Below are 15,693 nucleotides of genomic sequence, written 5' to 3'. Positions count from 1 at the left end.
GTACATTTTTAGTACTTTGATTTTTTAAATCAGTCATGTTAATGAAATGATCTTTCTTTTTTTCAGGCATGTTTACATATCACAAGGACTCACACTGCCATTGGTTTAGCAGTTTTAAATGTGATAACTATTCTGAATTCCGATTGGTTGGAATTGTATCCTTTAAACTTTCCACTAGGAGGTGCTAGTAGACTAGAAATTTTAAATTATATCAGAATTTTGGAAAACTCATTAAGCCTTTCAGATTAAACATTCTTGTCAAATTTACTAACAGACTTTTAACCATTTGCAGCATCACAGTATATCATAGCTATATGTCAGCAGACTTATTAAAAGGAATTATGAAGTTTTTATATTTTTCTCTGAAAACATCTCAAAATAAAGTTACTTATTTCATATATTATTTGAATTATTAGAAAGTTAAGATTATTTTAATGTTTTATTTATTTCTGAGAGAGAGACAGCACGAGCAAGGGAGGGTCAGAGAGAGAGGGAGACACAGAATCCGACACAGCCTCCAGGCTCTGAGCTAGCTGTCAGCACAGAGCCCCATGCAGGGCTCAAGCCCACAAACCGCGAGATCATGACCTGAGCCGAAGCCAGTCGCTTAACTGACTGAGATACCCAGGTGCCCCAGAAAATTAAGATATTTTTAAAAGTAAAGCATCTTTTCCATTCATAATGAACTATTTTTCTATCCTTTTACTTTGTGCTTATTTCACTGAGGTTAATAAATTGACATTGTGGAAATAAATCTAGGTCTTTAATATTCCCCTAAATCATGAGACATCCATAAAAATTTTAAATTGACTAGAATGAGAATATTTAAAGTATATGTTATTATTTAAAGTGTTTTTTAAATTATATGAATCCCTGTGCCATCTTCTGATCCTTCTCAGGTGTATTGGAGATGGCATTTCTGCATTGGATAGGAGATTGGAAAAGATACCTACCGAATTAACTCTTTTAATTCTAAGAAATATAATTGTCAGTGGAAGAAAGGAGGGAAGAGTAAATAAAAGAGTAAGCACGGGAGATAAGTAGCTTAAAAGAGAGAAAAATATCCACCTTTAAGAAGGTTACCCTCTAGATGGACAGATGACCACTAATTCAAGGTCATCAGTTCTCATTATTTGACATTAAGTGGTAAGGAGTTCGGAGAAGGAAGAGTCAGTGTATTCTTCCCAGAGAAGATAGAGATTTAAAAATGAAACCATTCTATCTGATTAGCCCAGGCCTGGAGTGACTGGGAGAATGGCTAGACACCAGGCTGCACTGTCCAAGGCTTGCTACACAGTAGTGTGCGGGCCCCTTGATTGAAGCAGAGAGCACCCCGGGAGTTAGGGAAGACACCTTCAGCAATCAGGAATGACCTTAGAGAGGGCTTGGAATGTCTCTTGTACTTGTAATAAATCCTGAGGAATATATATTAAAACTGAGAGAGTAAATGGAAGAAAAGGTAGTAGGGAGAAAACCACACATTAAGAGGGTAAACTTAATTTGAAATTTTGTATTTGTTGTCATTCCAAAGGTCTGAAGTGCCAAGTTCCATAATATAGAACACTTATCAATTCTTAGACCTATGGTTTTGTTTTGTATTATCTACAATAATCATTTGTTGCACATTTCAGTTTCTCTGAAGGCCTGAGCTACCAATGTTTCTCACTACACTATGAGCTATTTGAATTCCGTGAAATCTATGTTTATTATACTTTACATTCTTATCACAGCTTAGATTTGGGTGATATTTGACTTTCTAATATTTATAATGAAGAATTAGATCTTACTTAGCTATCACATTTTTGGAATGGTGTTACACATAAAATCATGAGTTTACTAATTAGCTTCTTTAGCAAATAGGCATTAGTTACTATTCAATCATTACCCAAAAAAGCAAGCACAGTAAGCATATTTACATATGCTGCATATTTCAAGTTAATTAAATCTAAAATTACTATAGTCACTACTATCTCATTATTTGTATTTATCTCACATGCACGCACACAACAAAACTATAGAAAGTGAGATTGATGCCCAAAAAGCACAATAATCTACAGGAAAACTGTGAGATGATAATGGATTGTGATCACATAAGTTGGTGAGAGATCTATCAAAGGTGAGGAGAAGTAAACATTGAGAACACACATGACAACTGAGAAGATGTAGTTGGTTCTGTACATATTTTCACTTTCTAAATTTCGGTTCCAACAATTGTGCTGGTAGTTCTGACAGGATTGTATTCCAGATGCTTCATTTTTATATACAATAAGCCTTTGGAGTTTACAAGAAATGTTATAGTGAAACCTGTAATAATAATTATAAAATGTTTTGAAGATTGCATGAACAGCCATAATATAACAATTTTTAAAAACTAGAATGGCTTTTACCAAAAGGGGCATTGAAACATGGTTTTCAAACTATCCCGTTTGCACTACATGATGCCTCAGGGGCCCAGCAGAGCTCTCCCACCCTTGTCTCGCCCTTGCTTCAACCAGCACGGGCTGACTTAGTGTGAAATGAAAAGCTGTACTCTGTGTATGAAAGGGCCCTGTGGCAGATCTTATGAGGCTACTTCCTCATCTGTTAAAAACCTGCCTTGGGGCGCCTGGGTGGCTTAGTCGGTTAAGCGTCCGACTTTCGCTTAGGTCATGATCTCGCGATTCGTGGGTTCGAGCCCCGCGTCGGGCTCTGTGCTGACTGCCAGCTCAGAGCCTGGAGCCTGTTTCAGAGTCTGTGTCTCCCTCTCTCTGACCCTCCCCTGCTCACGCTGTCTCTCTCTCTCCTAGAAATAAATAAAACATTAAAAAATTTAAAAAAAAAACAAAACCCTGCCTTTAGAGTTATGATTCTTTTTGATTTTTAATCAAAAAAGCTTAGAAGTTGTCACTCTGATAGATGACCATAAATGGTAACTATAGTTATGGTTATTGTCATTATTGTCATTATCACAGCTATAGAAGTATATTAGAGCTCATTTTCAGTATCTGTCAATCTCTGTTGATTGAAGGAATACACTGCTCAGTCTCTGTTAGTATGGTTACCTATAAAGTAACTTATCTATTCCTTAAATTATTACTAACTTTTGTTCTGCCATAATAAATTGAAATACTGGTTGTCTTCCAATTTTTAAAAATTTTTTTGAGAGACCGTGCACACACGTGCACATACAAGACACACACACATGCACAAGAGGAAGAGAATCCCAAGCAGGCTCCATGCTCAGTGCAGAGCCCAACTCAGGGCTCGATCTCACCACTGAGATCATGACCTGAGCTGAAATCAAGAGTCAGACTTAATCGGCTGACCCACCCAGGTGCCCCTTCCAATTTTTAAAAATCATTTTCAGTAATTTGTCTAGCCCATATGTTTAGAATTCCTTTTGAGCCTATAAAATTAATGACTTCCTTTATGACTTGATATAGTAACCTTTATTTGACAGTTGAAATAGGACATTTAAAACCCCTCTTTTCATAGGTTCAAACCCCATGTTGGGTACTGTACTAACAGCTCAGAGCCTGGAGCCTGCTTTGGATTCTGTGTTTCTCTTTCTCTCTCTCTCAAAAATAAACAAACATTGAAAAAATATTTTTTTAAACCCTCTTTCGGCAAATGGATAAGTTAAATTCTGCCATATAAGTAATAAATAATATACAGTTGGGCAGGGTTTATATATATAACATCTTTAGCTTTTTAGAAATTTATTATTTTTTTTCATAGTTTATTGTCAAGTTGCTTTCCGTCTTTAGCTTTAACTTCAGCACTTTGAGTAAACTCCAAGTAATAAAGGCCTTTGAGTTATTTCTGTAGGAGAGTAATGTCTTATTAGCTTACCAGTAGCATGTGTGTATGTTTGTGTGTGTGTTTCCATATGCTTATTCAGCTCAGCTCTCTTTAGATAGTCTATATTTAAGTTTTAAAATAGCAAAATGATCACCAAAATTAGTAGTGTATTCTACATTGAGTTCTGAATAAATTGCTGCTACTTGTAACATCACCAAAACTGTTTAAATTTAGAAAACGTTTTCTTGTATGTTAAACAATTTATGAAATGTCTGAGGTCGTTATCTGTTGTGATCTTAGATGAATTTTTCTTGGGAAATCATCAAATACGGTCACCTGAACACTTCCCTCTTTTCACATGACTTTTGGTAATCAAGGAATTATATTATGGATAATAAGGAAAGGAAATATGTGGGATTGATTAAAGTCAATGTTAGATCTGAAAGAAGTATGCAAGAAATAGACTGATGCATAATTCAAAACTCATTTGTTGTCATGGATTTTATGTTAATGCTTAACATTCAGTATGCATAGCTTATGGGACTAGCTGTTTATAACAGCATTACGTTGGATATTCGTTTCCCCCCCTGCTGTTACAAGAAGTTATTGAGCCCTCCCATCGTTCCTAGTGATCAGAATACACCAGTAGGCATCTGCAGTGTGACCACTGATGACTTATGTCAAATTATGCCTGTAAGTATGAACTCATTAGCATCTCATTCCTTAATGCTAAATCATCTCCCTTCTACCTGAAGTCTTTCTCCTTCTAATGCTAGTTTTATTTTTAAATATAGTTTCTCTCTACCTTTGTAACCCATCTCCTTTTTCGTCTTTCTCCTTCCTCGTAAAGACATCACCCACTCGGCAGCACCCCTCGGCTCTTGCAGCATAGTGGAAGAGGTTTTGAAGTGAGGAAGACAGAGATTAGAATCCAGGCCCTGCCACTTACTACTTCTGTGAACTTGGATAGGTTGTTTACCCTTTCTGAGCTCTAGTTTCCTTATGTGAACAGTGGGAGAGCAAAACTTATATATTGGGGGATTCCATGGGATAATAAAGCTCTTGGCACTTGATTATTTCAGTGGATTTTTATTAAGAGGACACCGCGCAGTATCATTAATAGTGTCTGCAAAAGGTCCCTAAAATGGATACAACAAATGAATTTCATGGTACTATCCTATAACATTCCTCCATTCAGAGATTAGATTTCTGATCATCAAATTTAATCCAAGATTAAACTTTAGTAGAGGAGTGGATACTATACATATCTTTCTGACAAACCCCATGATAATATTTTTTTATAGCTGAGTTTTGATAACTACTGGTCAGCAGAAAATTCTCAATAAAATCTTTGGCAAATAGCCTAGATGCAGAGGATCTCTGCTGCTAAGTATTCTGTCTAAATACCCCGGTGTTTTCATGATCTGATGAGTATGGTGCAGGGTTGGTGCCTGCCTGTGAAAGTTGAGAAAGCCCTCCAGAACACGTGTTTGGGTAGACAAGTACTCTTCATACTCCCCAGGGGGTGATATCAGACACATTTTTGGAAGTTAGTTTGGGGTATTTTCAATAAGAGCATAAACCCACATATTTTATTAGACTTCATAGTTAGAAAAATAGTATGATATGAGAGCTTGCCAAAGTAATAGAGTAGGCTCTGAGTAAGAAGCCAGAAAGTCTCCCTTCTATAGTCTTGTGTCTACAGCATACTAGCTAGGACTCTGGATGATTCACTTAATTTTTTATCTGTAAAATGTTGGGAGTAGACTGCTCTGAGATACTATCTCATTTTAGATTTTTGTGATTTTTTTTTATCACACATTCAATTTTTTGTCAAACTTGTTACCAACTTTCTCATTTTATTATTGGTTTTTGCCAATAAATTGCCTAATTTTATGATTAAAGTTATTCAGATATGGCTCATTTAGATCCAGCTTTTTTTTAAGTTATTAATAATGGATATTTTATGAATGACTGTACCAAAACATTGTTTTATATTATGGAGCTGAAGATTTCACTGTACTGACTTTATATTCTTATGTTGGCCCTTTAATGAATCAAGATTCTGCATATACCATGAGATCAACTGTAGAAGAAATTAAGTTTCTATACCTGCATTAATAAAGATTGAGAAGAACTAGAAAGACTGCTGCTGTGTTAGGGTAGTGGAATAAGGGTAATTCTTTTTATATAAATGGATTATTTATTAATAGTATCTATTAAAAGTTGCTACCTAATTTCCATTTAATATGTGGTAAAAATATATCCATAAAAAATTTTAATGCTTTTTTATTAAAATCTTTGTTTACCTATTTGTACACTGTATGTTTCCAAGAAGGGTAACACGAAAGCAAAGAGAAACATGTAGAAGTAAACAGATTTCTTAATTTAAGGACAGTATCTGTGAATATAGGATGAAAAGTACAGAAAGTACTCTGGGCTCAACGATGGAGCCTAGAGCGTGATGTTAATAAATACAGTAGTAAATGCAGTAATACTCCACTGATTCCTTAGACAAAGGCACCAAAATTGTCCAGTGGCAACAATAAGAAATCTTCCCAAAAGCCTTGTAAAAATTACACTTGAGGGTGTTAGACTGAGAATAGAGGAAACTCCAGCATAACCTTGAATCAGCAACTATAATATCTCTTCTACTTAAGTCACTCCCAAAAATGTTGCGTTAAACAAGACCAGGGTATTTAGGTGATGTGTAAAAACAGTATTCAGTATCTTCACATACTCTTTCTTTAATTATAGGTTTACAAAATCATTAAAAGTTTATGTGGGTAATTAATAATTTAGAAATAGCATATTATAGTTAAGAGTCTAAGACTGACAGTATAGGTAAAAAAAAAAAATTTTTCTCCACAAAAATAGAGGTTTGAAATACAAAGTCTGGAAATAAAGGGCCTGTAGTCCTAAATAAAACATATCTGAATATATAACCTATAAAAGTTTCATCTCTGAAATAAGATGAGAAGTCCTTTCCCTTGAGTTCACCTAGTCACCCCTGGAGTTCTTAAAAGTTGCAATCTCCCACTTACACTTCTCAGCGTCCATAATTTTTATTAATAATTGAAGCAAATGATGACAAGCATAGCAAATCTCTGCCAGCCTAGATTTGTATAACATTTTCTGATTTTAATGGAATGGAAAATGTATTATGTGTGTAAGTATGTAAGATCTTTCTAACTATTCTGTTGTTTACCTTTTCCTCTAATAACTTAAACTATAATATTTTTCATAAAACATGAAAATTTGTTTATATAGGAAATTATTTCTTCCACTGTTCCCAACTCTTTTGGAGGAGAGGAGAGTACTGTAACTGAAATGTAGAAACTACTTAACATGTATGAACTGTGTATTTTTATGTTTGAAAGATGAATCCTAATATAGCAGAGTTTTAAAGAAATACTACAAATTCATAAGTAGTCATGTTGCACATAGCAGGGATTTACGATGGAATCGGCACTCTTGCTGCCAAAGGACAGATCCCAGAGTTATGCCTCCATCATCTCACCTGGATGTTTTGCTCTTATATGACTTTTTCTAGTGAGTTTTTCCAAGCCTTTTATGCGGTAGAAACCACTAACATTTCATGCCCTGGAAAATATATCCCAAATATTATCTTTAGTTCAAAATCTGAGTGTATCTACTCTGTCTCACATATAAGTTAACTGAAGCAGACGTGCTTAACTATTTTAGGTAACATTAGTTGATTTAAAAACACAGGTAACATTTCTTTTTTACAGGAGTTGGCCCATGGGTTAAGTGAACTCCTGTCATATGAAGGCAATGTTGAAGAAGATTTCTATTCAACATTCCAGGTACTATTAAAGCTACAAATAGCTTTCTGTTAACCATGGATTTCGTATATGAAAAATGCCATTTGTTATTTAACACCTGTCATTAGAAAAAATGAACAAGGATTAATCACACACCATTCCTTGCCATAAAGGATCTTAACCTGATAAAGCAGAGACTGAAGCAGACACATGTAGATCAACAGTCAAGAGAGTGCCTAAAGAAACTGCTCAGTGGTGCAGGTACTCTGCTAGGCAACTGGCATACTTGACTCAGTACTTTTTTGTAGTTTATCAGCTTCCAAAAATAAACCTCTCCTAATAAAAATTAAAACAAACAAACAGGAAGTCTGAGGCGCTCAGTTAGTTAAGCATCCAGCTCTTGGTTTCAGGTCAGGTCATGACCTGATGGTTCATGAGGTCCGGCTCTGCACTGGTGGTGCAGAGCCTGCTTGAGATTCTCTCTACCTCTCTCTCTGCCCCCCTCCCTACTTTGCTCAGGCATGTTCTCTCTTTCTCTCAAATAAAAATAAAAGTAAGCCTCTCCTTTAGCTTTAATACAAGAAGTTAGGAGCATGGGGCACTTGGGTGGCTCAGTTGGTTGAGCATCTGACTCCGTCTCGGGTCATGAGTTCACGCTCCACGTGAGGCTTTGTTGCTGCAGTTAGCACAGAGCCCGCTTTGGATCCTCTGTCCCTCTCTCTCTGTCCCTCCCCCTCTCGTTTCCACCCCCCTTAAAAATGAGTAAACATTTACCAAAAAAAGTTAGGAGCAGGAACTATGGTTTAGACCAAAATGCTCTCATTTCCACTCCCCTACCAATAATTAGGAGATGGAAATCAGAGTAATCCACATAGCTCCAAAGACCTGAGTATTACCTGAATGGCCACACAAGTTTATGAACAGCCGTTGGGTATATAATTGTTTTCAACAGAGAGGGTTTGTCCCTGTAGTTTGTATATTTAAAGCTGGGAAAAAACTGTTCTTAAATGTCACAGATCAGTTCACTGAACCCTACTATTATATTAACCATATCAATAAATATCATGTTTTGGAATCTCCCGTCAGGTTTTTCAAGAAGAATTTGGAATAATTAAGTCCTATAATTTAAAGCCAGGTGGTGATAAAATTCCAGTTACCAATCAAAATAGGAAAGGTAAGTTAGACACCATTTCTTAATTAAAATACATTAATGTTTACCATTTACTTTTACTATTTAACAGATGTAAAATTGCTTTCCAGAATATGTACAGCTTTATGTTGACTTTCTTCTCAACAAATCCATCTATAAGCAGTTTGCTGCATTTTATTATGGATTTCATAGTGTGTGTGCTTCAAATGCCCTGATGGTGAGTTTAAAACTAACTTATGCTTTCAATTAGGCTTGGTAATACTATAATATTGACAAATAAGTCCTTAAATATTTTAATAAATAAGCTTCTAAAATAGAAAATAATTTCTATTTTTTAAAGGTAGAGCTAGAAATAAAAATAGTTTTCTCACTTCAGCCTTAATTCTCTAATAGGAGAAAAGGCCACTCAACTCCATTTTTCTTTCCTTGTGCTATGTCTTATACTATTTCTTTTGGGGCTTTGAGAATTTTCCTCAAGAATAGAGGAAGAGATCCCATAGGCTCAAGGTCTTAATACTGAGGGAAAGCACAGAAAACAGAGTCAGCACATAAGCCCCAGGGCCAAAGCCACAACTTGTGATTAAAGAACATATTTAAACTGCTTCTGACTGCAACTCAGAGTTACCTTCTACCCATAGGAAGTAGTTTGTCTTCAGTCATGATGAACTCTGGTTAGTGTGACTTGCCTTAGCATCGTGAATATGGGTCAGCTGCTGTATAGAACAGCATGTCAGAAGTATCGTAAGATAAAAAGAAGTGCTGCTCTCCTCTCCCTCCTCCGGCCCGCTCCGATCTATGCAGGGTGCACTCCATCATGCTGCATGTATCTCCCCTTGGTTTTATTCTGAGGGTTTGGAGTAAGGCCTTCCATTTGAGTTACTTTTATAGAAGAGAGCTTGTTTTAGAGGAACCTTCGTCACATACTTGTTTTTGAAAATGAAGCACTTTATTGCATTCTAAGTGGATTTGGGCTGTGATGCACTGGTAGTTGTGGGCATGGAGGGAGGGGAAAGAAGAATTAAATGGTGTAGCGTGGTCTCTATTCTTAAGTTTTAGTCTCTTCAGGTGGGAAACAACCTATATAGTTGAAAAAACAAGTGGGCGACACGAGACAGACTGTAACCCAAGTATTCAAACTCTTCATGCACCTGGGAGGCATGTGGGGTATCAGAAGGAGGCTGGAGTAGCTCAGAGTTTCAAGCAGGCTGTGGGGGGGAGCTGTAATTTGGATTCATGCTTAGTTATCTGCTTGTTTTTCTGGCAAACTGCTAATGACTTTGCAAAAGGGAGAGCCTAATAGTTTGACAAGATTTATAAACTTTTAGAAGCAAAAATATCTTAACCTCTGTAGAAAAATTAAAATGGAGATTTTTCCCTTACCAAAAATGGCCTGATCTACTAGAAGACTTAAATTTTATAATTTGATTCAGTGAAGATAGTTCCAACTTCATTTTTTTTAATCATCACTTCTTATTATTATTTTTGGGAAATAACTATTGGCAGCTGCTTCGTCCAGAAGAGGTTGAAATTCTGGTGTGCGGAAGCCCTGAACTGGATATGCACGCTCTGCAGAGAAGCACTCAGTACGATGGCTACGCGAAAACAGACTTAACTATACGGTCAGCTCATTTCCTTCTAAAAGTGAGACTGCAGAGAGGCGATGAAAGACAATGTGACTTATTTGCTGAAATCATGATCTGAGTCAAAATCAAGAGTCAGATGCTTAACTGACAGAGTCACCTAGGTGCCCCTAGAGATTTTACTTTAAAAAAAAATGACTTTGGTTCTAGAATTTTAGGGATGCTATACTTATAAATAACATTGTACTGAAAAAATAAGAATTATAAATTATATGGTAGAAAAATGGCTTTTGCACTATACCCCATTTTACTACTTTTATAATTTTATAAAATGTTATTACTTTTATAATAATGTTAGTCAAAAATAAGTCATCTATAGAGGCTTGTCATTCCTCAATCTCACATTAAGGAGTGTTATGTATGTTTAAGGGAAATTTTATCCTTAGAGCTTACTTTACGTCACTTTATTCTGATCTGCAGGAATTTTGACAGGACATTTTATATAAATTTCCTTTGGTGTTCTCTAGATATTTTTGGGATGTTGTGCTCGGATTTCCTCTTGATCTTCAAAAGAAGTTGCTACATTTTACTACAGGAAGTGACAGAGTACCTGTAGGAGGAATGGCTGACTTGAACTTTAAAATCTCAAAGAATGAAACTTCTACTAATTGGTAAATGCCCAGATTATAATTTTGTTTTTAATATGTAAGTTTTCCTAATAATAATATGTTTGGAATTAGAGGAGTCTTTCAACCTGAAGTCATTTTCATAGAAAAATCTTGGGAGTAAAAACGGCCCTGAAATGAGAAAGTGTCTTTTAAAGTTCTCTATTAATTTTTGAGACTTACCAATGCTAACTGATAACCTATCGCCTTTTTACGTTGCGAATTCAACTGCTTTGTAGTCTCTTTAAGAATCTAGCTAGTTTTAGTAGAATGTTGTGTATTGTTCATTTTTATTTAAAAAGTTTTTTTTTTTTAAATATTAAGGAGAGGGGCGCCTGGGTGGCTCAGTCAGTTAAGTGTCTGACTCTTGATTTCAGCTCAGATCATGATCCCATGGTCCATGAGTTAGAGTCCTACACTGGGCTCTGTGCTAGCTGCTTGGGATTCTCTCTCCTATTTCTGCCCCTCCTCAGCTCGCTTTCTCTCTCTTTCAAAGTTAAAAAAAAAAAAAAAAAAGATAATCTGAGTTATATAATTTAATACAAAGGTGACGTTACATCTAAACTTTTCCTATTATTATTATTTCAGGGATTATTTTGTGAGTTTCCATGGCTTAGGCATCAGTCTTTTACAACTCTAGGATTTGTAGTAGGACATTCCCATAGATTAAATATAGATGACCATCAAAGAGGTATACATCACCATTGTAGATCCAGTAGGTTTTTGTTAAGCAAGAATGTTAATTTTTACATGGTAACAGTATTGGTGTGAAGTCAGACTGACCTGGGTTTGATTTTCGGGTCTGTGACTTCACCGGCTCTATAACCTCAAACAGATTACTTAACGGGTATATTCCCATGATTAGTTTTCCTCATCAGTAAATTGAGGATAACAAAAATCACTTTTTGGGTTGCTTTGAGGCTGAAATTAAACACTGTGTACAAAAGCACAATGCTTATCATAGACCAAGCACTCAGTAAATGCAGACTGATTATAATAATTTTAAGTCTTTTAGTACAAGAGCTGTCAAAGTTTAGTTTCTAATAATAGAAACTAATTTAAAAATATTCTCCTTTTCCCTGGTACATTCCCTATTTTTATTCACTGACTTCTCTGACAGCCATTGTGATCCTGTAAAGTTCATAAAGACTGAAGGTAGGGCCTAAGAAATCTGTAGCATCTAGAGTGAAGATACAGTGTCATGGAAGAGAGGACCTGGGGCTGATCGCTGGGGCTGCACTGAGGGCAGCGACATGGAGGGTACGGGTATCAAGTATCCGGGAGTGTTCTTTTTATTATTTTTTTGACAGCCAATAATGAAATGATAGTAAGAGTTATATTGTCTACTCTTCTGCCGGCTGTTTTATGCACATAGCTCTTTAAATCTTTTAAACAACCCACTTGGATAGTTTACCCTGTCATGGCGACAAGGAGACTAAGATTCGGAGACAATGAAGCCATCGAACAAGGTCCCATGGCCAGTAAGTCGGGGAGACAGCATTCAAATTCAGATATGACTCCAAAAATAATGCGTCTAGGATGAAAGTTTCACAGGAGCACGGGGACATTGGCTGTCTCGTCTGCAGAGGCCGCCTCAGTGTCCGGAATGGCACTGATACAGAGCAGTGCTCCGTTAAGTGTCTGTTCACCAAGGAACTGATGAGCCGCCTTCTAGCAGAGTGAAACAGATTTGAATGGCCCATGTTTGAAAGTAGCTTAGCAGTTATCCTGTATGTATTTTGAGACTTCTGTCTTTAAAATACATTTCTCCCCCTAGGTTGCCTGTGGCCCACACCTGCTTCAATCAACTTTGCCTTCCCCCTTATAAGAGCAAGAAGGACCTGAAACAGAAATTGATCATTGGCATTTCAAATTCAGAAGGTTTTGGACTTGAGTAACCTAGAAGACTTGAAATATATTTTATATGTAGCATTCACTTCCCTCTGATTGTGCCTTTAACCTCTTTGTGTCTCTGTCTCACAACACCTTGACAAAGCTCACCAACTTTAAAATACTGATTTTTTTTTTAATCACATATGAAGTATATTCAACGGGGGAAGCATGATTTTCTAAAAACATGGAAATTGCTTGAGTGAGGAAAAGACCAGACGGCAGAGACAGGTGTGGGTCCGGCCCCTCTTTTTTATAGCACTTTACGATTCTCCATAAGTAGCCTCTCGCAGGTGTCCCACTGGGAAAGCAAAGCGCGGGGAGGAGCGTGACCGCACGGGAGCCCAGCGGCACGTTGTGTGCTGCTAGCACACGGTAGCAAGCGCGTCGCCACGTTCTCACCCGTGTCAGGCATGTAGCCATATTTTCATACAGAGGTAAACAACAACAGTATAAATGCAGTTTACAGGGTTTTTTTTGATATACTGGCTTTGGTCCTATAAGATTCTTTTCAACTGTTGCTGAAAAGCATGTAAATAACTCCATAATAGCCTGAGAATAATGGAATTTTGATAGTGCCATTTATTGCTAAAAGATTTATTTTTACAAAGTAAATTCAGGGTTTTAGATGTGTATACAGCTTTTACAAATCAATAAAGATGATTGTACAAGAGTGTTAACTATTTTCAGACCATTGGACTTGAGGTTATGTTCTTTTAAGTACCGTTAGTCTGCATGCACATCGGCAGTAAACTAGTTAGAGTATTCTGTAGTATTTGTATAGTGACCATTTCTTCTTAAGGGTCAGCATATTAGAAAGGAAATCCTATCTAACTAATTGTTGATAAATTAAGTCAATTACAAGCACAAAAGTAAAGAACTGTTTTTATATATACTTTGATTGATATACAGGGCTTATTTCTAATGTTTTTGATCACCAGTCATACTGAAACACTAATTTTTGGTAAAGGCTAGGAAAAGATACTTGACAAAAGTGAATACAATAATAACATCTGTGTCAAAATGATACAGCCTGGTGTAGAAATAAAGTTCAACATTTTGGCCAAAAGGTTTGTATTTCACTGGATTCTGAATGTAGTAAATTCAAAAGTCCCCTTTTTGGAGTTTCTTTAAAAAGTAGCATGTAAAAAGAAACTACATTTTAAGTGAGACAGTAAATGATTTCTTTTTATTTACAGCAAATGAAGCAGTTTTATTAGCATGTTACAAATATTTTCGAATCAAGACTTCTCCATTATACTTTGATAGCTTTCCTTCAGAAAACTCTGAAGATATATTTGCAATAATAATGAAGCCAGCATTTAGTACCAGCATATGGTTCACAGGCAAATAATACTGTCCCCCAAGTTTTTCTTAGTTACACCATTTTCTTCTTGCTATGCTTCCTGCACCCAACCAGCAGAATTCTTTTAGGGTGGAGGAACGAATCAACTCCGTTCGCCTGTAGTTCAGATGCCAGTTCGCCAGTCTTCAAGGAAAAGGAGTTAATTACTTTGTTTACTGTTCTCTTTAAGACGGAAGTGACTCTGCTTTTCCGTAGGGTATACTATGTCAAGGATTTTTCTTCTTAAAAAATCTTGGAAAATCCTAAGAGAGTTAAAGGCATGTCGGTTTTGTTTTGTTTGCTCTGTTTTTTATCCATATGCGAATAAAACTGCTTCTTGGTTACTCTGCTTGAACTAGAATGTAAGATGTTTAATGTAGGCTACTACTTACTAATAAGCACAAAAGAATCATGTATAAGAAATCAGATTTAAGTGTTTTAAATAAAATGTAAACAGTTTTTATTTGGTAGAGACGGGAAAATTGTGTTGGCTTGGTCTGCATGTTTAATGATGTGCTTGTATATTGATAGCTATGTCACTTTTAAATAAGTACACAAACAAGCCAAATTTTTAAATGACAGAGTCCATAAATAACTGGAAAACTATTGTCGTCTGTTGTTAATAAGTTGAAATTTGTAACCATTTATCACTTATACATTGCCTTTATTTATTTATGTTCTGTTTTTGGTTTACAGTGTAATAATACCTCATTTTTTTAAAAAAAACACTACTGTTCTATTTCGTTAATTTAAGTAGCTAGAAAATTCATGTAGTTGCTTTTTTAAATATAATCTGTTCAGGAATTCTTGATTTTTATATCCGCCACAGTAAATTAAAGCATTGCACAGTATTTATTAGTATTTACAAAATGTCCTGTCCTTTTTAAATCTTTGCGTAATCATATTTTTGTTGTATGATCAAAAGTTTTTAATGGTCTGTCTTTTTTGTACAAATCTGTATTGTATTAAGTTCATTTCTGAAGAAAATTTTTCAAATATTAAAGTTATACAATCAGTCAGGCTTCAGCCCAGTTTTTTAACATTAGGCAATTACTTAACACCAGAAATTTAAAATACATTATAAAAGCAAACTGTTCTCTTCACTACACTCTTAAACTAGTGCTTAGGAAAACTGCTAATACATAGAACTTCAAAAGCTATGTGTTAATATGACACCAAATATAACCAACTTCCTTCACATGATTTTCAGTATGAAACAATGTGTATCTAGTGTCTGGATGGTCACAGATGTTCTAGCAAATGAGTGTTAAAATGCCATGGAGACCACCCAGAAACAAACCAAGTATGACATTTCATTTTAAGTATTCCTCCCCAAAACCATTACTTTGGCCTTTTCCCCCTTGCCCACATCTCCTATGTTTAAGGAAAAGAGAGGAGATTATGAGAATGTAGAGGAGAATGTGATGGGTGATTATTGGAAGAAGGTAGAGAACTGATGAGCAGAAGATAGGTAGCTGGCTGGGACAAAGACCAGGGT

General features: G+C 35.9%; 1 protein-coding gene across 1 annotated transcript in view; it reads left to right on the top strand.

The window, feature by feature from the left end:
- HECTD2 (HECT domain E3 ubiquitin protein ligase 2) overlaps positions 1 to 14,896 on the top strand; it is a 67,771-nt gene extending 52,875 nt beyond the window's left edge. Inside the window, exons 16-23 of the mRNA XM_077780443.1 lie at positions 67 to 155; positions 4,315 to 4,473; positions 7,533 to 7,607; positions 8,652 to 8,739; positions 8,826 to 8,932; positions 10,219 to 10,334; positions 10,823 to 10,966; positions 12,738 to 14,896. Of these exons, the coding sequence (XP_077636569.1) occupies positions 67 to 155; positions 4,315 to 4,473; positions 7,533 to 7,607; positions 8,652 to 8,739; positions 8,826 to 8,932; positions 10,219 to 10,334; positions 10,823 to 10,966; positions 12,738 to 12,858 (899 nt within the window). The 3' untranslated portion in view covers positions 12,859 to 14,896. The remainder of the gene's footprint in view (positions 1 to 66; positions 156 to 4,314; positions 4,474 to 7,532; positions 7,608 to 8,651; positions 8,740 to 8,825; positions 8,933 to 10,218; positions 10,335 to 10,822; positions 10,967 to 12,737) is intronic.
- The last annotated feature ends 797 nt before the right edge of the window (positions 14,897 to 15,693 follow it).

Source organism: Crocuta crocuta, unplaced genomic scaffold (genome assembly GCF_008692635.1).
Source record: "Crocuta crocuta isolate KB4526 unplaced genomic scaffold, BGI_CrCroc_1.0 scaffold170, whole genome shotgun sequence".
NCBI lineage: Eukaryota > Metazoa > Chordata > Mammalia > Carnivora > Hyaenidae > Crocuta > Crocuta crocuta.
Note: the sequence above shows the minus strand (reverse complement) of the source record. Positions and strands in the feature narration are given on the sequence as shown.